Raw genomic sequence first — 23,783 nt, 5'->3', positions numbered from 1 at the left:
AGTGCACCTCTGAGCATGAGCAGAGTACGGCTCTACTCTGGAGTGAAGAAAGCTTGTCAATAGCCCATGAAAATAATAAGATGCACCCCCCCACACACACCCTGCTAGTAAATACATAATTGCTTAGCTGTGGGTGCTGATTTATTTTGTGGTAGGGGCACTTTGCACATGTTCATTGCAATTTAAACACTTCTGTGCGGAACTCCGATATTGGACATGCAATCTGCAGTTGTCCGGGCTATATAGCAGGGAAAAGGGGAAAAATTTAAAGACAAGGCTATGAGTTATTCCAAAACAATCTCTCCATTGAGAAATCGGAAACTGGACGGTTGCTCCTCGGAAATCCCAGATTAAACACACAAACCCGGGGGACCAAATAGATCTCTTCTTACCCCACAATTCTATGCTGAGATTCGTGCATGGTAAAGAGTGGGCGGGGTTGGACTAGATGACCCGGGGTCCCTTCTTCCAACACCACAAAGGCGCACCCATCCTGCCTGGGGAGCAGACTTCCCGTTTCGGGGCGGGGCTTGGTTTGGGGGAGGAGGCTTTTAACAGCTGGAAATCGAAAGTGGAAGCGGCGCAAGGAGGCCAGCAGCTGCTGGCAAAGGTAATGTCGCTAGTTTGGGTGGGAGGGGGGGCTTGTAGGCCTGATCCGCTTCAGTCCCCAAACCGCAGCACCCAAACGATCCGCTTTGCGCTTGGATAGAGGTGTCCGTGCGCGCCGCCTGCCTCTCGACGCCAGACTGTAGGGCGAGGTCAGGATGAGTCCCCCGTTGGGGCGGGTCAGCAACCATTGCACTTGAAGCCTGGGGTTCGGGACCGGGCACTGTGAATTCAGCAAGCAGGGCGGGTTTCATGGGAGAAGCCAAGGGGGGCAGGGAGTGGCGGCTGCCCTCCCAAATCAATAATCAATACATGGCAAACCGAGGTTCTGCCTCACGACAAAAATCCTGGCTGCTCCCATGGCGGGTCTCCACTTTTCCGGTGTCAAGTTTCTAGTCCGTATGACCGAGGAAGAGAGGCATGGCAGCGTGCAGGGAAACGGAGGCGAGGGATGCCGCGAAACAAGGAATCTCTGGATAAGGACGGGAGTTTTAGGGATCTAAGCTCTTTGTGCTGCTCTAGGGTAGGTGAAGCAGAATAAATTATGCAAAGCAGATGCATATTGGCATAATAAAACCGAATTAGATTCTCCCCCCCCCCCGGTGGTATTTGGGTTACCTGTGTTTTGTATTAAAGTGCACTGCAAATGCAGCCCTTCTATTTTCTTCCAGGTGTGTCAACAGAATGGATTCAGATGAGGTGAGTAGGTAACTGATAGACAACTAAGAAACTGCCTCTGTGTGGCACCCAGATGGATGGATGAGGACTAAGCAGTACATATTTAAAGCAATATCACACTACTTTAAATAATCTTGGCTTCCCCCAAAGAATCTTGGGAACTGTAGTTGCTAAGGGTGCTGCTGGGAGTTGTTTGGCACCCCTTATTCCTCTCACAGAACTACAGTTCCCAGAATGATTTAACAATCAATCCCTCTTCCAAGGGAATTCTATATATCGAAGCTTTGTAATAGAGGGGTCTGCTAACGGCTCTCAGCACCCTGAACAAACTACGGTTCCCAGGATACTTTGGGGGAAGCCATGAAGGTTTAAAGTGGTATCTTTTTATTTATTTCGTAAAATATATAGGCCATTTGATTGTAAAAATAAATAAATCTCAAAGTGGTTTTGAAAAAGATAAAAACAGGGGAATCAAGGAAAAAATACAATAAAAAAATTAAAATAGTAAAACAGATTAAAACTTACACCAGCATTCCTTAACATTTTGGTCAGTTTGCTACTTTAAATGTAGCGCAATGAGCCCAGGATCTGCTGGGAAACCTCTGCGCTATTTGCAGTAAGACATCAAGTATTTCTGACGCAGTTGTTTTAAGAACAGCAGCAACAAAATGACCTCCTTAACTTATCCTGCTGAAATTATGAACGCTAAATGTAATCAGGACTGCGTTTTCATGTCGATAGACTTTACCAGCCCTTCCTCAAGCCCCCTAAACCAGTGGCATTTCCGCCTTTGGTGGTGGCACATGGACATGAGTTAATTTTATGTTGCGTGAAGAAGAAAATACCCACCCTCTGCTTACTGACCATTGATTTCCTTGGATTCCTTGCAAGGCTGTGTGTTATGTTAATTAGTGCCACTGGTTCCCTTGCTATGGTGCAAAAGTCGCATCCATATTTAACTTGCCCGTCCGGGGCTAGCAGCAGCTATCCAGTCCTTCCGAACCCCTTGGACTGGCAGCTGAGAGCCTCCCAATTAACCTTAAAAATGTAAAGGTAAAGGACCCCTGACAGTTAAGTCGCAGACAACTCTGGGGTTGTGGCACTCATCTCGCTTTACTGGCCGAGGGAGTCTGCACACAGTTTTTCCGGGTCATGTGGTCAGCATGACTAAGCCACTTCTGGCGCCGTTTACCTTCCTGCCGGAGCGTTACCTATTTACTTGCACTTTGATGTGCTTTTGAACTGCTAGGTGGGCAGGAGCTGGGACCAAGCAACGGGAGCTCACCCTGTTGCAGGGATTCAAACCGCCGACCTTCCGATCGGCAAGCTCTAGGCTCAGTGGTTTAGACCACAGCACCACCCGCGTCCCAAGTTAACCTTAAAGGTAAAGGTAAAGGGACTCCTGACCATTAGGTCCAGTCATGACAGACTCTGGGGTTGCGGCGCTCATATTGCTTTACTGGCCGAGGGAGCCGGCGTACAGCTTCCGGGTCATGTGGCCAGCATGACTAAGCCTCTTGTGGCAAACCAGAGCAGCGCACGAAAACGCCGTTTACCTTCCCGCTGGAGCGGTACCTATTTATCTACTTGCACTTTGACGAGCTTTCAAACTGCTAGGTTGGCAGGAGCAGGGACCGAGCAACGGGAGCTCACCCCGTCACGGGGATTCGAACCACCGACCTTCTGATCGGCAAGCCTAGGTTCAGTGGTTTGGGCCACCCGTGTCCCCAGTTAACCTTACTTTAGTACTAATAGGGGGTGACACAGTTTGTTGTCCACTGATCTTGTCTTTGGATGAATCCCACGAGGGAATCCTGTGACTCCCTTGGCTTGTTTTGCTCGCCTCTATGCATTCCTGTAATCTACTACTCCATGGTTAAGCCACTGTTGCTGTGTGCTCTTTAGAGAATAGATCCTTTTCCATATCAACACCATATGCCTCTCTGCTAAACATGTTTGTTGTGTCTTCCTTCAGAATGATATGAGAAACCTTGATTCAAGAGTGCCTCTTTCAAGTACAGTGGTACCTCGGGTTACATACACTTCAGGTTACATACGCTTCAGGTTACAGACTCTGCTAACCCAGAAATATTACCTCGGGTTAAGAACTTTGCTTCAGGATGAGAACAGAAATCGTGCTCTGGTGGTGCGGCAGCAGCGGGAGGCCCCATTAGCTAAAGTGGTGCTTCAGGTTAAGAACAGTTTCAGGTTAAGAATGGACCTCCAGTACGAATTAAGTTCTTAACCCAAGGTACCACTGTACAGTCATACCTCTGGTTATGAACGTGATCCGTGCGGGAGGCATGTTCGCAGCCTGAAGCGCTGCGTCTGTGCATGAGCATGACGCAATTTGGTGCTTCTCCACATGTGTGTGACGTTATTTTGTGGTTCTGCGCATGACGCGAGCGCCGAAACCCGGAAGTAACCCATTCCGGTACTTCCGGGTTCGGCGTGGTCCGCAACCCGAAAACGTGCAACTCGCAGCATTCGCAACCCAAGGTATGACTATGCAAGTCGCCGCCTCACATGGCAGTTCAGGCAGCTCTGTGTGTTTAATAAGTTGATATATTTACCAAGTGGTCAATAGTTAGTCCCCTTCTCAAATTGGCCAAGATATATAAAAAGAACTCAAACGTTTGCTGGAGATGCAAAAAAGGGGTAGGTACCTTCCTGCACATGTGGTGGGACTGCATGAAGATACCAGAATTCTGGGACATAATATAAAATGAAGGGGAAATGTGTGTGCGTCCTATGGAGCGAAGACGCCATAGCCCCGCGACCCTCTCCCTGCTGGAGAGGTGACGCGCGGCTATGGCAGGAGCCTCTCCGCTGCACCTTTCCGCTGCTCCCTGACCTGCACTTTGGGGCTGGTGGTGGGCTTCCCCCGCCAGCCCCAAAGAGCAGGTCGAAAGGAACCTGAAGCCTGGAGAGCGAGAGGGGTCAGTGCACACCGACCCCTCTCGCTCTCCAGGCTTCCAAGGTAGCCGCCTGAACGCACCTTAAACAGCACCTTGTTTTAGAGCGGGAAAACAAGAGGGGGAAAGTTATCCCCCTCTCTGTGCAGCGCCTCCTGCCGCTTCACTGAAGGGGTGCTGGGCAGAGAGGGGGAGAATTTTTTTTTTCTTGTTCTCCCCCCTCTAAAACAAAGTGCGTCCTATTGTCCAGTGCGTCCTATAGTGCGAAAAATACGGTAACAAACTCAAAAAGATACTTAAATTGTCCTTCAACCCCCCCCCGAAGCCTTTCTGTTAGGCATTATGTTTACCGAAATACAAAAAAATCTTTAGAACCTTTTTTATGTAAGCAACCACGGCAACCAGAATTTTAATAGCAAAAAATTGGAAAGGTGACTCAACCCCCACAAAAATTGACTGGCAGGCAAAGATGATAGAATACAGTGGTGCCCCGCAAGACGAAATTAATTCGTTCCGCAAGTTTTGTCGTCTAGCGAATTTTTCGTCTTGCGAATCACGAAATCCCATAGGAATGCATTGAAAATCAATTAATGCGTTCCTATGGTCAAAAAATGTCCAAACAAAGCCAAATTTGGTACAACAACAGTTTATTAACTGCTCTTTAAAGTCACACATACTGTAAAGAGCAGTTCAAAAATTGAAGGGAAAATAAATTAACTTTATAAACAAAACATGTCTTTGTTTTTAGACAAAGGAAACAAAGTCGCGAGACGTTTTCGTCTTGCGAAGCAAGCCCATAGGGAAATTCGTCTTGCGAGGCAAATCGAAAATGGAAAAACCTTTCGTCTAGCGAGTTTTTTGTCTTGCGAGGCATTCGTCTTGCGAGGTACCACTGTATTTAGAACTTGCGAAAATGACTGGGAGATTAAGAGGAAACTCAAACCAGAAAGTGAGTAAAGATTGGACAATATTCAGAGAATATCTAAAAAATGTATTGTGATAATGCAAATCTCCTGACAGGTCTAGATTGAATCTTGAATAATGAGGAAATTATAAAAGCAAAAATCTCCTTTTGATATGCAACACTTAAAAAAATAAGGAAGTGTGAATAGACCAATAATGTGTAAAAAGTACAGTGAGGTGAATCAGAAGTCAAAAGTGTGTGTGATGCCAAATGATCTGTTGTTCGTTAGTGTTTAGTTGTTATGAGGGTATTGTGTTGGTTGGTTTGTGTTGTTTTTTTATGTAGTGTGTAAATTGTTCTGCAATAAAGCTTTAATAAAAATAATGAAAAATACCGCATTTTTTGCTCTAGAAGACTCACTTTTTCCCTCGTAAAAAGTAAGGGGAAATGTGTGTGCGTCTTATGGAGCGAATGCAGGCTGCGCAGCTATCCCAGAAGCCAGAACAGCAAGAGGGATTGCTGCTTTTGCTGCGCAGCAATCCCTCTTGATGTTCTGGCTTCTGGGATTCAGAATATTTTTTTGTTTGTTTTCCTCCTCCAAAAACTAGGTGCCTCTTATGGTCTGGTGCATCTTATAGAGCGAAAAATACGGTAGTTAGTCCCCTTCTCCGCGTCCCCACCATGTCCCATAAGTTTTTGAACTCGCCTCTGCGCTCCTGTTGCGTGGAGGCAGGAGGTCCTGGGCTGTGAACGAACATCCTTTTGTTCTGCTCTTCAGGACTCCTTCATCTACCTGCCCAGTCCAGGAATTTCAGCAAGTGAGACACTGGCAGCAGAACAAACCTTGAAATGGCAGGTACTCTTCTTTGGAAACAGCAGTTGTCTCTCATGTCGAAAGTGAGATGTGTTGGTGTTCAGAGGCTGTCCTCAAAGCTCTTTCCTTTATTTTTATTTTATTTTAAATTGCTTTTTATTGAGTTTTACACGGGATGGGTAAAAACCAATGATTTTTTTAAAAAAACGGATTTTTTAAAATTGAAATTGGGTTTTTTAAAGTTGAAATCGGATTTTTAAAATAAAATGCTTTTGGAGGAAAAATCTTTCTAAAGATAGTTTTCTATTTAAGTTACATTCTACTCCAAAGGCTATTCATCAGGAAATAAGGGTTTGTTTTAAGTTTTTCATGTGTTGCTAAAACTCAATCTAAGTTTTTCTTTTTTAAAAAAATAAAATTGTTTAACCACATCAGAAAAGTTGTCCAAATATAAACAGTTAACTTATTAAACCTCACTATAATTTCATAATTATCTGTCTATGTATTTCTAATAGAATAACCAAATCAGTAATTTTTGATATAACTATGAAAATTTATTATTCCAAAAATGAAAACTTCCTGTAAATATGCAAGAATGAGTCCTTCTGTAAAAAATTTGATTTAAATCAAGTCTTACTGACTCGTGATTTAAATCGATTTGATTTGATTTAAATCAAATCCATCCTGGTTTTAAATTTATTCTCTGCATGTTTACTCAGAAGCAAAATCCACTTTGTTTAGTGGGGATCACCACGAGGTTAGCAGGACTGTGCCCCCCAAAGTATAAGTGCATTACTTTTGTGCTAGCAAAACTGTAAATATATACCTGATATTAGAGAGGGAGCTCCACGTTATGCTTCTTAAATATTTGTGTTTGCCACCTGAAGAGCTGAAAGAAACAAAAGATAACACAAACTTTGTAGTAAACAAAAGGAAACATATTATGTGGACAGAAACTTTCTCATACAGTATTAAAGACCATCACCCTGATTGGATATTCTCAATTTCCCATTTTGCCTACTGGAAAGTTTAAGAAAAGTTCATCGGGATAAAAAAAATACACACATTTTCTTCCGATTTCCCCTTTCCTGATTTTATCCTTTCTGACCGTCACATGTCTGCTTGTCACCTTTAGGATATGTGCAAAGCATTGGAGGTTGACAGATTTTCCTTGGAGGCTGGCAGAAAAGAGAGCGAACGAGAGGCATCAAAATCCGAGAGAGAAACTGAGCTTCTGCGTAAAAGACTCCAGGAGCTTGAAGAAGAGTCTCAGCCCCAGAAAGCAGGTTTTCAGGTTGTTGTTGTTGTTTAGTCGTTTAGTCGTGTCCGACTCTTCGTGACCCCATGGACCAGAGCACGCCAGTCACTTCTGGACTTCTCCGCGACCCTTCCCCTCTGCAGGGAGGTGGGACCAATTCGGATGGTCCGCCCCCGCCACTTAATGGATCCAAATGGTTTCCAGAGAGTGGTAGGGGATGCTTTATCCCGTGTTGATGGCCTTTCAGCTGATTCCCTGGTGGCCCGCTGGAATGCGGAGTTAACCAGGGCTATCGACTGTCTGGCTCCGAAGCGCCCTCTCCGATTGCATGGAGCCCGGACAGCCCCGTGGTTTTCTTCGGAGCTGAGGGCGATGAAACAATCGCTGAGACGGCTAGAGCGTCGGTGGCAGAAAACTCACTCCGAATCTGACCGGACACAGGTTAGAGCTCAACGTCGAGCCTACCAAGTGGCGATAGCGACGGCGAAGAAGACTTTCTTCGCCGCCTCTATTGCATCTGCAGAAAATAGTAGCAGGAGACTCTTTCAGGTGGTCCGCAATTTAACGGAACCACCTTTACCATCGGGGCCTTGTAAAGACCCCAAGATCTCCTGCAACGATTTTGCAAAGTTTTTTGCAGATAAAATCACTCATATTCGGAAGGAGCTAGACACCACCGTGGGAGCAGGGCTGGGGCGGGAGAGTGCTAGAGCCCTGTCTGGTCAAGTTGCATGGAATCAATTTCAATCCGTTACCCCCGAGGATGTGGACAGGCTGCTTGGACGAGTGAAACCAACCACCTGTCTCCTTGATCCTTGCCCATCCTGGCTTATAAAAGCTAGCCGGGAAGGGCTGGGCGATGGGCTCTGCGGGGTGGTGAATGCTTCCCTCTGTGAGGGAACATTCCCAGATCCGCTGAAAGAGGCGGTCATTAAACCGCTTCTTAAAAAACCATCTTTAGACCCGGCCAGTATGGCCAACTATCGCCCAGTCTCAAATCTTCCATTCTTGGGCAAGGTGACTGAGCGTGTGGTTGCTGAACAACTCCAGGCACGCCTGGAGGATGCGGACCATTTGGATCCCTTCCAATCAGGGTTCAGGCCTCATCATGGGACTGAAACTGCCTTGGTCGCACTGGTTGATGATCTCCGGCGAGCTAGGGACAAAGGTGAGAGTTGTTTCCTAGTTCTGCTGGACCTCTCAGCGGCCTTTGATACAATCGACCATAACATCCTTCTGGACCGTCTAGAGGGGTTGGGAGCTGGGGGCACTGTTATACAGTGGTTTCGCTCCTTTCTCCTGGGCCGTGTTCAGAAAGTGGTGGTGGGGGATGAGTGTTCAGACCCTTGGGCCCTCACTTGTGGGGTGCCTCAGGGTTCCGTCCTCTCCCCCATGCTTTTTAACATCTATATGAAGCCGCTGGGAGAGATCATCAGGGGGTTTGGACTGGGTGTCCATCAATATGCAGATGATACCCAGCTCTACCTTTCTTTCAAATCAGAACCAGTGAAGGCGGTGAAGGTCCTGTGTGAGTGCCTGGAGGCGGTTGGAGGATGGATGGCGGCTAATGGATTGAGGTTGAATCCTGACAAGACAGAAGTACTGTTTTTGGGGGACAGGGGGCGGGCTGGTGTGGAGGACTCCCTGGTCCTGAATGGGGTAACTGTGCCCCTGAAGGACCAGGTGCGTAGCCTGGGAGTCATTTTGGACTCACAGCTGTCCATGGAGGCACAGGTCAATTCTGTATCCAGGGCAGCTGTCTACCAACTCCACCTGGTACGCAGGCTGAGACCCTACCTGCCCGCTGACTGTCTGGCCAGAGTGGTGCATGCTCTAGTTATCTCCCGCTTGGACTACTGCAATGCGCTCTACGTGGGGCTACCTTTGAAGGTGACTCGGAAACTACAACTAATCCAGAATGCGGCAGCTAGACTGGTGACTGGGGGCGGCCGCCGAGACCACATAACACCGGTCTTGAAAGACCTACATTGGCTCCCAGTACGTTTCCGAGCACAATTCAAAGTGTTGGTGTTGACCTTTAAAGCCCTAAACGGCTTCGGCCCAGTATACCTGAAGGAGCGTCTCCACCCCCATCGTTCTGCCCGGACACTGAGGTCCAGCGCCGAGGGCCTTCTGGCGGTTCCCTCATTGCGAGAAGCGAAGCTACAGGGAACCAGGCAGAGGGCCTTTTCGGTGGTGGCGCCCGCCCTGTGGAATGCCCTCCCATCGGATGTCAAGGTGATGGACAACTACCTGACATTCAGAAAACATCTTAAGGCGGCCCTATTCAGGGAAGCTTTTAATCTATGATATTTTAATGTTTTTTGGTTTCTGTGGAAGCCGCCCAGAGTGGCTGGGGAAACCCAGCCAGATGGGCGGGGTACAAATAATAAATTATTATTATTATTATTATTATTCTGTCTTCCACTGCCTCCCGCAGTTTGGTCAAACTCATGCTGGTAGCTTCAAGAACACTGTCCAACCATCTCGTTCTCTGTCGTCCCCTTCTCCTTGTGCCCTCCATCTTTCCCAACATCAGGGTCTTTTCCAGGGAGTCTTCTCTTCTCATGAGGTGGCCAAAGTATTGGAGCCTCAGCTTCACGATCTGTCCTTCCAGTGAGCATTCAGGGCTGATTTCCTTCAGAATGGATAGGTTTGATCTTCTTGCAGTCCATGGGACTCTCAAGAGTCTCCTCCAGCACCATAATTCAAAAGCATCAATTCTTCGGCAATCAGCCTTCTTTATGGTCCAGCTCTCACTTCCATACATCACGACTGGGAAAACCATAGTACAGATCTTTTAAGACCAGGGTTGAGTCTATTCTTCTTTTAAAGCAGGGAATGGGAAACATGTTTGTTGTTGAACTCTCCAGCAACAACTGCAGGGCTACAGATTCCTCTGCCCTGTTTTAAAGAAAAGCAAATTATTCATCAACATCCCCGCAGTCCTGCACTGAGAGATGTTCAGTTATGCAGTCGTCCTGGTGAAACATAAGCACCCATTTTCTTATTTTGCATCCTTTTATTTTGTTTCTGCAAGTCACTGGGAAAGGTCAGGAGGGGGACCACAGCAAATCGTCCTCCGTGTTTTCCTCCATTTTTCTGATATTTCCCCAGGTGTTGCTGACATATGTTCAGGCTTTTCTTGCAGCCATGTAGGCCAAACACATGCTTCAAGGAAAGTTAGAGAGCTGAGATTCTCAGAAAATTGGACTCTGGCACCCTACCCCCAGATTAACACATGTACATAATAATAAATTATGCAAACTGTGTAACTTATGTGATAAGGCTGTTGTTACTTGTTTGTCAAGGACGCAGGTGGTGCTGTGGTCTAAACCACGGAACCTCTTGGGCTTGCCGATCAGAAGGTTGGCAGTTTGAATCCACGTGACTCTGTCCCAGCTCCTGCCAACCTAGCAGTTCGAAAGCATGCCAGTGCAAGTAGATAAATAGGTACCACTGCGGCGGGAAGGTAAACAGCGTTTCCATGCCTTCTGGTTTCCATCACAGTGTCCTGTTGTGCCAGAAGCTGTTTAGTCCTGCTGGCCACATGACCTGGAAAGCTGTCTGTGAACAAACGCCGGTTCCCTTGGCCTGAAAGTGAGATGAGCGCCGCAACCCCATAGTCGCCTTTGACTGGACTTAACCGTCTAGGGGTCCTTTACCTTTTTAACTATTTATTTGTTTGCAATCATTGCATGCCTCCCCCAAACTATGTTCTCTGGGCAGCTTATGGTAAAATATTGAAATGCAATAGGTAAAGGTAAAGTCGTGACTGACTCTGGGGTTGCGGCGCTCATCTTGCTTTATTGGCCGAGGGAGCCGGCGTACAGCTTCCAGGTCATGTGGCCAGCATGACGATGCCGCTTTTGGCAAACCAGAGCAGCGCACGGAAACGCCATTTACCTTCCCGCTGGAGCGGTACCTATTTATCTACTTGTACTTTGACATGCTTTTGAATTGCTAGGTTGGCAGGAGCAGGGACTGAGCAATGGGAGCTCACCCCGTTGTGAGGATTCGAACCGCCAACCTTCTGATCGGCAAGCCCTAGGCTCTGTGGTTTAACCCACAGCGCCACCTGCATCCCAATAATCAACCGTAAAAATGTGCCTATGTAGCAAACTCTTGGTTTGACTGCACTTTAAATATCCCATAGATGGGAGATGGAGTCCAAACACTCCTTGGGCACATCTTGGGTTTACAGGTTGTCCGCACTGGCAGACATCCCTCGTGTTCCCTGTTTAATGGACCACCATCTTTCCCCTCAGAGAGAGATTCAGTTGGCGCTGACAGAAGAACGCCAATTGCTACGAGAGAAACTGGCTCTGGAAAATGAACTGGAGCAGCTGGAAAAGTTTCAGGTGGCCCAAGAAGAACTCCACAAGGTACTGGGTGTGGGGAAGTCTGAGAAATAGGCCAGTTTAATCACGTAGGCAAGCTTGTGTCTTTCCCAGAAGGAGCCATTGAATCCCAGTCTTGAGATCCCATCTGGTATGCAGGCTGAGACCTTACCTGCCCGCAGACTGTCTCACCAGAGTGGTGCATGCTCTGGTTATCTCCCGCTTGGACTACTGCAATACACTCTGTGTGGGGCTACCTTTGAAGGTGACCCAGAAACTACAACTAATCTAGCAGCTAGACTGGCGACTGGGAGCGGCTGCTGAGACCATATAACACAGGTCTTGAAAGAGCTACATTGGCTCCCGGTACATTTCCGAGCACAATTCAATGTGTTGGTGCTGACCTTTAAAGCTCTAAATGGCTTTAGCCCAGTATACTTGAAGGAGCGTCTCCACCCCCATCGTTCAGCCCGGACACTTGAGGTCCAGCTCTGACGGCCTTCTGGCGGTTCCCTCATTGCAAGAAGTGAAGTTACAGGGAACCAGGCAGAGGGCCTTCTTGGTGGGGGCGCCCGCCCTGTGGAATGCCCTCACATCAGATGTCAAGGAAATAAACAACTATCTGACTTTTAGAAGACATCTGAAGGCAGCCCTGTTTAGGGAATATTCTGTAATAATCTGTTGGGCTGCCCAGAGTGGCTGGGGAAACCTAGCCTGATGTATGTATGTATGTACGCACCGTATTTTTTGCTCTATAAGACGCACCTAGTTTTTAGAGGGGGAAAACAAGAAAAAAATATATTCTGAATCAAATGTTGTTGAAGAGGAAGGAGGAGGGAGGCTCAGGCGTAAGGCATCACAACAAGAGGCGCTGCGCAGCAATCAATCTTGCTGTTCTGGCTTCAGCGATAGCATTCACTCCATAAGACGCACACACATTCCCCCTTACTTTTTAGGAGGGAAAAGGTGCGTCTTACAGAGCGAAAAATACTGTATGAATGAATGAATGAATGAATGAAAAAATAAATAAATAAATATAATGATAATTCCTATTATTATTCCTCTTCTCTGCCCTACAAACCAACTGAGACTGATGGCGTTTGTTCAGTGGCAAGGCAAAATCTCTGCCTATGCACAGAAGTGCTCTGTCCTTTCCTTAACATTTTCCTTAAACTATCTGCTAGCTGAGTTCTACAATTACTTATCAATTTAAAAGTTTTAATCAGAAGAGGCAATGTGAAATACGAAACAAGAAGAGTACGCGTGGGAGATACATCCAGTTGAAATTCTGACTCAAAATAGAGTTTGTTGTAGAGTGCGAAACCTGCCAGGAAAAAACCCATTCTCATATCAACCTTCTCTCCCCTGCCCCCCATTCTCCAGGTGCCAACCAACTTACCTGAACGGGCGATGGTGTTTAAAGGCCACGTGGAAGAGGCGAAGGAGGAGACATTGCCTAACCGTTTGACAGCCCGGCCGCAGATTCGATACCCTGTGCCTGGGGGATCGGCTCTCATCACTTTTGAAAGCCACGAGGGTAGGAGCGGCTGTTTGGATTGAAATTCTGACCCCGAAAAGATGCCACAGGGCTGGCCCCAAGTTGGGGAACCTAAGAGCAGGCAGAGACAGGCAATTGGGAGCATTTCTGGGTCACTTCTGGGTTTGGCGCCGTGTGCGTGTGCATGATGGTGCGTCTTTTGGACGCACATTAATCGGTTGCTGCAATTAATGGCCATGACTAGTTTACGCCCATTCATTGTAATGGATCTACTCCGAGTAATAGTTAGCTGAATACAACCCAAAGGCTCTTTGCGAGTAATTTCACCTAGCTCCTTGCCAGCAGTAGGAGTCCTGTATAAAGTCCCAACCATTTTTATATCTAGTAATTGGACTTGTTCCACCGCTATAGGGAAGACACCTTAAGAGGTCGCCCAGCTGCAATTCCTGGTTTCTCAATCTAATTCATCCCTCTGTTGATGAAGGTTCCATAGTTCTTGCCCAACCCTTTCAAGCAATGTCATTGTTTGGCACCCGTCTGTCTCAAAGACAATGGAGTGTGCTTCCAAACATGAAGTCAAACTGCTGCTTGGACAGCACTGAGGTGACCTCTTGTGGGCAGTGTGTATGGAAACCCTGGTCTCCCCAGACGACAAGACCCCCCTCTCGGCCTTGCTGGTGTGGTCCAAAGGAATAATAATAATAATAATAATTTTATTACTTATACCCCACCCATCTGGCTGGGTTTCCCCAGCCACTCTGGCCAGCTTACAGAATACAGCAGTACCTCGATTTTCGAACGTAATCCGTTCCGGAAGACTGTTTGAGTTCTGAAACGTTAGAAAACTGAAAATTCAACAGCCGACAGCTAGGCCTCAGGATCTTACACTCGGGGGAAGCCGGGTTTCATGTTCGCCTTCCGAGGCATGTTCGAAAACCGAAGCATTTACTTCTGGGGTTACGGCGTTCGAAAACCAAAATGTACATCAACAGAGACGTTTGAAAACCGAGGTACCATTGTATGTAAAACACTATAAAGCATCAAGCGTTAAAAACTTCCCGATGCACGGCTGTCTTCTAAAAGTTGTACAGTGGTACCTCGGGTTACGAACACCTCAGGTTACAAACAATCCGGGTTACAGACTCCGCTAACCTGAAAGTAGTACCTTGGGTTAAGAACTTTACCTCAGGATGAGAACAGAAATTGCGCGGCGGCGGCGGCAGCAGCAGGAGGCCCCATTAGCTAAAGTAGTACCTCAGGTTAAGAATGGTTTCAGGTTAAGAACAGACCTCTGGAACAAATTAAGTACTTAACCCGAGGTACCACTGTATAGCTATTTATCACCTTTACATATGAAGGAAAGCAGAGACATTTGTCACCAGCTTGGCTGCAGGAGTTGCCAGAAGGAGGCCTTTAAGGAGCCATCCAACCACCTTAGGGATTCCTCTCCGGATCTGTGTAGAGTTTACTCCTTAGCCCAGTGGTTTTCAACCTGTGGGTCCCCAGATGTTGTTGGACTACAACTCCCATCATCTCTGAGCTCTGGCCTTGCTAGCTAGGGGTGATGGGAGTTGTAGTTCAACAACATCTGGGGACCCACGGGTTGAGAAAGGCTGGTAGCCTTTTCTGAAGATATCCTGCAATACAGCAGAGATTTCGGATCTGAGTTTTCCTTCTCCCAGATGGGCTACCTTCCCAGGCTGATGAGCCCCACCTGCCCCTCACTTCCCTCTATGGCACATGCAAATAATGCTTTCTTCACCTCTGGACCCACCATTGGTCTTGTCTGCTCAATCTGCCAGAGCCTGTCTTTGAATACAGGGGAAGTCCCTAAGTCACAGAGGGTGTGAGACCCATTGACTACCCTTGACTCGTTTACCCAGCTAGTCAAAGCCATTCCTGGGGTGCAGAATAGGGACCAAGGTACGCCAGAAGGAGCATGATGCGCCTTGTCTCTCCCCTAACACTCCACACACCCCTCAGCGCCCTCACACATAGACAAAAAAACCCCTCTTGTTTCCATCTTAAAGGAGGATGGGAACTAATTCTGGGTTGCTGAACTGACAGATAGGAAAGCATATGGATGGAAGGAGATAGTTGGGGTGGACTTGACCTCTTTTTCCACTCCTTCCTGTCAGTTGCCTCCAGGATCATTGAAATGGAACAGCACCAGGTTCAACTGGATGAATTCAGCTATGTGCACGTGAAGGCTGAGGCGATGGTGTTGCTCTTGCCCTCATCCTTGGAGGTGGGTTCTGCAGCTGTAAAATGGGACCCACAATACACACCTGGTGCATCCAAACTTTGGGGTGATTGGGCGGTAATTGTAATTGGGAACATTTGAAACAGAAAATGGGCTGGAACGGGAAAGTTCGGATTCTTTATCGAATCTTAACTCTGTAACTAGAAACCTGTTCTTGGTTTTATTAGTACGGTGGTACCTCGGGTTACAGATGCTTCAGGTTACAGACGCTTCAGGTTACAGACTCCGCTAACCCAGAAATAGTACCTCGGGTTAAGAACTTTACCTCAGGATGAGAACAGAAATCGTGTGGTGGTGGCGGGAGGCCCCATTAGCTAAAGTGGTACCTCAGGTTAAGAACAGTTTCGGATTAAGAACAGACCTCCACAACGAATTAAGTTCTTAACCCGAGGTACCACTGTATTATTTAAAAAAATTAAAGCTAACATTCCCAGGAAGATGAATGCTGCACTTAGCGCCACACTCAGCACATTTTCTGCACCTCTGCAGTACATGCCGTTAGGCTACAATCCATGCAACTGCGATAGCACTCTGTCAGGGCCAGAGTAAGCGTAGGTCAGCAAGAAAAACAACAGATCACCCAAGGCCGGTGCAGATGTTATTGGCCTTCATTGGCATAAGTGTAAACAATAAAACCATACAATGTCCTCCAAATACATTAATAATCCAAACACATACGATATATAAAAGACTAGATAGCCACCACTGAGTCAATGAGGCAACTTTAGATTTAGCTTTAAATATTCCAGAAAACAGACCACAGCTCAGGCCTAGTGGTCTCAGCAACTCTTTCTAGGAGGCAGTTAGGAGGACTGAAGATCCCTGTCTTCCTGGTATCCACTAAGACTCCTCCTCTCCAGGGTCTTTCCAATAATAATAATAAGAAGAAGAAGAAGAAGAAGAAGAAGAAGAAGAAGAAGAAGAAGAAGAATAGAAAATTTATTATTTATATCCCGCCCATCTGGGTTGGTTTCTCCAGCCACTCTGGGTGGCTCCCAACAGAATATTAAAAACACGATCAAACATCAAACATTAAAAACTTCCCTAAACAGGGCTGCCTTCAGATGTCTTCTAAAAATCAGGTAGTTGTTTATTTCCTTCTCATCTGATGGGAGGGCGTTCCACAGGGCAGGTGCCACTACCGAGAAGGCCCTCTGCCTGGTTCCCTGCAACCTCACTTCTTGCAGGGAGGGAACCACCAGAAGGCCCTCGGCTCTGAACCTCAGTGTCCAGGCAGAACAATGGAGGTGGAGACGCTCCTTCAGGTATACTGGACCGAAGCCATTTAGGGCTTTAAAGGTCAGCACCAACCCTTTGAGTTGTGCTTGGAAACGTACTGGGAGCCAGTGTAGGTCTTTCAGGACTGTGTCAGACTGTGTTTGTACACAACCACCCTTTGCTCTGGCTGTTTCATTTCTCTGCGAGTTCTAGGAGACCAGGGGAGAGAGGAACTGGCCACAGCAGGAGGGGGAGAGGCCCTGGATTCTTCAGCCGCCTGCCTCTAGGCCAGCCTCCTCTTCAGCCTCTGAGTTAGAACTGCTCTCTGCCACAACTTCTTCTAGCTCACTAAACCCTGTCACCTCTCCTGCTGCTGACGCCTCCTCCCTCCGGTCCACTTCCTCTTCTGCTGCTGACCACTCATCCTTGCCCTGCTCTGAGCCTCCTTCCCTTGGGGGTTCCCTAGGCTTAGGGGGTTCCCCGGCTGTTGCCTCTTCTGCCTCCAGCCAGACCGTGACCACACTACTGTTTGAGGTGGATTGCGTGGAGGGAGGTGGCCTGCACCCAACCCCACATTCTCTTCTTCCCCTGATGGACGTCTTTCCTCAGCTGTGTCATGATGCGGCCGTTCTGGTTTCCTAAGACCTCTTCCCCATCCCGCACAGATCTCCCTGGAAAAGAGTCCGCGACGGGTCCTGCTGTCTGGCATCGTGGCCTCCTCTCTGCCTGAGGACCGGCTGCTTGAGAAGTTGGAGTTGTTTTTCAGCAAGCGGCAGAACATGGGAGGCGAGGTGTTCAGTGTGGAGCGGCTGAGCGACACTGGCCACGTGGTGCTGACGTTTATGGATGATGGAGGTACGAGGAGATAGATGAAGAGGCAGTGGGAAGGGGAAGGTGGCTTGCTTACCTCAAAAATCAATGAATTATTTTTGTCCCTTTCTTGGACCATCTCCAGCTCATCTATGAATGCTTAAGATTTATTTTAAGCTAAAATTGCCTTATTTTTGTTTGAGCTGCCGCTCATTCAAATATATAAAAGGATGTCACATAGAGGAGGGAGAAAGGTTGTTTTCTGCTGCTCCAGAGAAGCGGACACGGAGCAATGGATCCAAACTACAAGAAAGAAGATTCCACCTAAACATTAGGAAGAACTTCCTGACAGTAAGAGCTGTTGAACAGTGGAATTTGCTGCCAAGGAGTGTGGTGGAGTCTCCTACTTTGGAGGTCTTTAAGCAGAGGCTTGACAACCATATGTCAGGAGTGCTCTGATGGTGTTTCCTGCTTGGCAGGGGGTTGGACTCGATGGCCCTTGTGGTCTCTTCCAACTCTATGATTCTATGATTCATTTTACAGCCAGGGTGTAAGCAAGCACGTCGTTTAATTTCCCTGTGAATGGGCTTGTTTTCTCCCACCCCAAAATACATGATGATCTTCATTCGGAAGAAACGTCGTGCTAGGTGCTGTACAGAATACAAGAGTCCCTTCTGCCAAATGCCAACTACAGCAGAACCTTGGTTCTTGAACGGCTTAGTTGACGAACAAATCGGAACCTGAATACCGCAAACCCAGAAGTCAGTGTTCCGGTTTGCGAACCTTTCTCGGAAGCCAAACGTCCAATGCTGCTGTCGGCTATTGTTTCTGAGGCGCCTGCGCCAATCGGAAGGCGCGCCTTGGTTTTCGAACGTTTCGGAAGTCAAATGGACTTCCAGAATGGATTACGTTCAAGAACCAAGGTACCACTGTATTACGCTTTGGGTAGTTAGAGCTGCACCATTTTTTAAAAGCAGTGAGATGGAAAGTCACAGTGTTGTTGTTGTTTTATAATAATATTTATTATTTTCCATACATAAACATAACAGAAGAAAAAGCCAACAATAATAAAGAGAAAAAAATGAAACAGAAAAAGGGAAAAGAAAAAAGAAACATAAAGCATAAAATACATCAAATCACCACATAAACTGAAGATTAATTAATTAATCAAAATCCATCTTCATAAACATATTATTTGACTTCCTCAAATCTCTTCCATCTGAATTTCTTAGTAATTATATATAGCAGTTTCCAATATCATTATTTCATAAAACCATATCACAGTCATAATCATATTTCCTAACTTTTCTTATCGTACATTTTCTTATTTATTTATTTAATCCCAATTTAATCCTAGGCCTAATTAATTCTTTCAAGTGATTACATATCTTTAATATTACAATATTTATTCAGATAGTCTTTAAATTTCTTCCAATCTTCTTGGTGTTCCTCTTCTTTCTGGTCGCGGATTCTTCCCGTCAGGTCAGCTAGCTCCATAAACTCCATCATCTTCATCTGCCATTCTTCTACCGTTGGTAGTTCTTGTGTTGTCCATTTTTTGGCTAGTAAAATCCATGCAGCAGTTGTGGCATACAAAAATACTTCAACATCTTTTTGGGGCAGTTCAGAGCCTGTTATTCCAAGGAGAAAGGCCTCTGGTTTCTTCATAAAAGTATATCTCATCATTTTTTTTAATTCATTATAATTTTTTCCCCAGAAGTCTTTTACCTTGGAGCAAGTCCACCACATATGATAGAAAGTACCTTCCTTTTCTTTAGTCACAGTGTTGTCCTTTTCTTTGCCTCTTCCCCTTCTACAGTGGCCAAGCGGCTTATCCAAAAAGGTCAGTACCAAGTGCCCATCGGACAGGAGATTCACACAGTCAAGCTGTCACACTATGTTGGCGGAGAAATCGCAGAGCTGCAGGTGAGTTATTTTAAAATGAGGCTGCATTTTAACCTGTATTTTAAATTGGGGTGTTTTTTCTTTCTCCCCCCCTTTCCCCCCTATTATGTTTTTACTGTGATTTTGTTGGTGTTAGCTGCCCTGAGCCTGGCGGGGTATAAATTATTATTATTATTATTATTATTATTATTATTTTTTTTATTTATTTATTTATTTATTTATTTATTTATTTATTTATTTATTTAGTGGTGTAATGGGAATTGTAGTTGCTTGTGTGTAAGTCACCGACTTCCCTAAACTGCTTGTTTGTTTAAACCTTTCCCTAACTGAAGCGCACTCCTGTGCGTCTGCTTCAGTCGCTGGCAGAATCCGTTAGTGGGTGTTTCCTAATTTTTTTCCAACATAAGAATTCCTTGACAGCCAGTCTCCGCCTAGCCTCTCTGCGCGGAAGCCTTCTGCGCAGAGTAGGCGTGCCCAGTGGTGGTCTGGCACTCTCCCCACTGATCTCACTGGAAGAGTCCCTGAGCCTTCCCTCCAAAGTGCTTTCATTCCCTCCTTCCTTCTTGGTGTCACCTTGATTCCCTTCCCCCTCGGAAACCCTCTCTCTCTCCTTGCTGGTTCCCTCTCCTGCACTATCGGGGCGACTTCTCTCTCTGCTGGTCTCCGATGTCAGTTCCATGACATGTGGCTATGTGCATTGCTTCAGAATGTGGTAAGCTGGGTCAGGGCCTGCTCTCCCATGAGGTGGACGGAGGTGGCCGCTTCGGGCGGCAGGATCCCAAGGGGCAGTGCCTACACCATGGGAAAAGCAGCTGCGGCTTCTCCTCACTTCTCCCTGCTGCCGGAACCAAGAATCTACAACCACACCACCTCAGTTAAACAAGGCTTCAGGCGGTGGGGGTGGCACCTTCCTGTTTCTCCTCAGACGGCGAAATGGGATGGGCAGTCCCTAAGGGTCCCTCATAATAATAATAATAATAATAATAATAATAATAATAAATTTATTATTTATACCCCGCCCATCTGGCTGGGCTTCCCCAGCCACTCTGGACAGCTTCCAAAAGAATATTAAAATACTATAATACATCAAACATTAAAAGCTTCCCTAAACAGGGCTGCCTTCAGATGTCTTCTAAAAGCCTGGTACAGTGGTGCCTCGCAAGACGAAATTAATTCGTTCCGCGAGTTTTGCCGTCTAGCGAATTTTTCGTCTTGCGAAGCACGGTTTTAACGGTTTAACAAAGTCGCAAGACGTTTTCATCTTGCGAAGCAAGCCCATAGGGAAATTCGTCTTGCGAGGCAAATCGCAAACGGAAAAACCTTTCGTCTAGCGAGTTTTTTGTCTTGCGAGGCATTCGTCTTGCGAGGTACCACTGTAGTTGTTGTTCTCTTTGACATCTGATGGGAGGGCGTTCCATAGGGTGGGTGCCACTACCGAGAAGGCCCTCTGCCTGGTTCCCTGTAACCTTACTTCTCACAATGAGGGAACCGCCAGAAGGCCCTCGGCGCTGGACCTCAGCGTCCGGGCAGAATGATGGGGGTGGAGATGCTCCTTCAGGTATACTGGACCGAGGCCGTTTAGGGCTTTAAAGGTCAGCACCAACACTTTGAATTGTGCTCGGAAACGTACTGGGAACCAATGTAGGTCTTTCAAGACCGATGTTATGTGGTCTCTGCGGCCGCTCCCAGTCACCAGTCTAGCTGCCGCGTTCTGGATTAGTTGTAGTTTCCGGGTCACCTTCAAAGGTAGCCCCACGTAGAGTGCACTGGGGTCCTGGCCAGCTGCCCCAGGGCTCTACCACAACAGCAGTGCTGACCTCAGGAAACCAAATTGTGCCACAGCACCACTGTCCAAAATCAGATACATGTTGGGTTCCTGGATCTTCATGTTTTTCGTTGCTGCTGGTGGTGGTAATGTTTGCATTTAGCAAAAGCAACCAGGACTCTGCAGCTCTGGCATCATCATTCATTGTGCGCTAGGGATTTCCCCTGCGTGCAAAGGCAGGCTCCGGCAGATTGAGCGGACGATACAAATAGTCCGGAATTTTGTCAGGGATTTAAGCAGCGCAGTCTGCTACATCGGCAAAATTCTGAATTTCACTTCTAGCCCTAAATAGTCGGTCCAATGGTCAAGAAGATGGTTTCAGCACATGACGTGTTAGAATTCCTGATCCATGATTGCAGTCATGGGATTTTTGTCTTTCACATGACGGTATATGTTTTGGCTCCACAGAGTGGGAAGTGACGGAGACAGGATGCTTGTGTTTCTGTGTTCCGTGAAGTGGGACTATTGTCCTTTGTTCTTTTTCTCTTTGCTGTCTGATGCTAGAGAGAGAGGGAGCCATGTTGCAGTGCTCCGTGGGTGTTTATAGGTAAATAAAGCAGATTAGTCAAAATGCTGAGTTGCTGTCACGCATGATGCGCAAACTCTGCGGATCCTTAAGAGTGCCGGTGTTGGTTGGCATCGGTCGCTGTGATGTTTGGGCTGAAGAAAGCTTTTGAGGCTCCCGAACGAAAGACCAGGAGGGAGGGAACATGCCAGTCGGGCATGTGTCTCTGCCAGGGTCCTACTCGAGTGTAGGCTGAACTCCTGACATGATGTACCATACCTAGGAAGGTAGCCCATCTCGGAGAAAGCTCTGATCCTCAACCTCCACTGCCTTGCAGGATATCTTGGGGAGAAGTAAAAGACCAAGGAGTGGAGTCCCTAAGACAGTTGGATGGTGTCTTGTACGCCTCCGTCCAGCAACTCCCGCGGCCAAGGTGGTGCCAGACGTATTGCTCTGCTTTCCTTTGGACCCCATCAGTGAGGCCGAGAGGGGGGAGGTCTTGTCATCTGGGCAGCCCAGGACCTCGGTCCACACCGCCCAGGCTTGCACCCCAGGGAGGTCATGTCAGTGATGCTAACTTCACCCCCGGAGGCGGTCCTTTGTCTCCCGAGGCAGATGGACGCCGACAACAAAATCCTCTCTTTTCTTTCTCCCCATTCCAGTTCCGTCCTTTGGTCTGCGCTCGGACTGTCCTGCTGTCGGGGATTCCAGACGTCCTGGATGAGGAATTGATGCGCGAAGCCCTGGAGATCCATTTCCAGAAGCCCAGCAAGGGTGGGGGAGAAGTGGATGTCGTCGCTTACGTCCCGATTGGACAGTGTGCGGTAGCTGTCTTTGAAGCGGAGGAGGAGGAGGAGGAAGACTGAGTGTGACCCTGCCTTCCAGAGGCAGAGAAAGCTTTCTTAAATTGATTTCAGCGCAAGTGGCTGCTCAACTCCCATCAAGGAAAGATCCCGCCAGGAAGGATGCAAAGCTCTGAACATTTGGGGGAGGGGGAAGTTTTGATAGTCCGAATTCTGAATCGCTGCAAGGATGTGGAGACTCTCAGATAAATCTCTCTCAGGTATAAAAATGGAACGGATATCCTTGCCAGCGTAATCCTGTACTGTGAAGAACCGGAGGATGGAGTTCTTGCTGTTTGGATTAAAAAAAGAGGCAGTCACACAGTGACACCCCTTTTCTCTGATGTGTGGACTGTTATCTGCATTATTTGCTTTGAGGTTTTTCCTGCTGTCTTGTCCCTGTTCAGTTATTCTGTCTCAAACGCTTGCAATTCACCCAGAGTGAAGGAGAGACTCTCAGATAAGCAGAATAAAGAGAACAGCTGACTCTCCCTCCTGCTGTTTGCGAATAATTAAATTGTTTTGTGCAGTTGTTACTAAGAGAGTGTATTTTAAGCATCGTCACTACAGGCTATAAAAGTATTCTGAAAGGTGGCTTAGCAAACACACTTTATGAATGGAAGGAGGCTCTAAGGTTTGCAGGGAAGAAAAATGCTTGTGTGTGTTTCTTTCTGCAAATGTCATCTGCAGCTACTCACAAACCAGTCCACAGAATTTATTTCATTTATCTCCTGCTTTTCCTCAAGGATCTCCAGGCGGTCTTTCCCCTCACCCAATTTTATCTTCATGACACCCCTGTGAGGTAGGTCAGGCAAGTAAGTTTTGTGGCTGAGTTGGGTTTTGAAGCAGTCTTTTCTCATGCCTAAGGGTGGCGCTGTGGGTAAAACCTCACGCCTAGGACTTGCCGATCACATGGTCGGCGGTTCGAATCCCCGCGGCGGGGTGCGCTCCTGTCATTCGGTCCCAGCTCCTGCCCACCTAGCAGTTCGAAAGCACCCCTAAGTGCAAGTAGATAAATAGGGACCGCTTACCAGCGGGAAGGTAAACGGCGTTCCGTGTGCTGCGCTGGCTCGCCAGATGCAGCTTTGTCACACTGGCCACGTGACCCGGAAGTGTCTGCGGACAGCTCTGGCTCCTGGCCTCTAGAGTGAGATGAGCGCACAACCCTAGAGTCTGGCAAGACTGGCCCGTACGGGCAGGGGTACCTTTACCTTTTTTCTCATGCCTAATTAATAATAATTCTATGCCACCCTTCACCCAAGGATAACAGGATGCTTTATAATATAAAAACACAAAAATACATATCATAGTAACAAACAATCCCCACACAGTTTAAAAGGCCATAGATTGTTTAATTAGCCAAAGGCCTGGGAGACAGCAGCTAAAGATGTATGATGATGCC

The 23,783-nt window shown here is 47.1% G+C and overlaps 1 protein-coding gene across 4 annotated transcripts; it reads left to right on the top strand.

The window, feature by feature from the left end:
* The first annotated feature begins 493 nt into the window (after positions 1-493).
* On the top strand, positions 494-22,898 carry IFI35 (interferon induced protein 35). Of its 4 annotated transcripts, none has more exons than XM_083470114.1 (10): positions 494-610; positions 1,278-1,305; positions 5,882-5,959; positions 7,053-7,211; positions 11,444-11,560; positions 12,899-13,052; positions 15,152-15,261; positions 17,160-17,349; positions 19,124-19,230; positions 22,202-22,898. In XM_083470114.1, the coding sequence occupies exons 2-10, from the start codon at positions 1,291-1,293 to the stop codon at positions 22,403-22,405; spliced, it is 1,134 nt and encodes a 377-aa protein (XP_083326240.1). In that variant the 5' UTR covers positions 494-610; positions 1,278-1,290; the 3' UTR covers positions 22,406-22,898. The 4 variants fall into 4 exon arrangements, with proteins under 4 accessions (XP_083326240.1, XP_083326241.1, XP_083326242.1 ...); XM_083470115.1 differs by lacking the exon at positions 494-610 and adding an exon at positions 620-1,129; XM_083470116.1 differs by lacking the exon at positions 494-610 and adding an exon at positions 725-758.
* Positions 22,899-23,783: the final 885 nt, after the last annotated feature.

This window comes from Podarcis liolepis, assembly GCF_965112155.1.
Source record: "Podarcis liolepis genome assembly, chromosome: 13".
Classification (NCBI taxonomy): domain Eukaryota; kingdom Metazoa; phylum Chordata; class Lepidosauria; order Squamata; family Lacertidae; genus Podarcis; species Podarcis liolepis.
The sequence above is the reverse complement of the archived record's forward strand: the minus strand, read 5'-3'. Positions and strand labels throughout refer to the sequence as shown.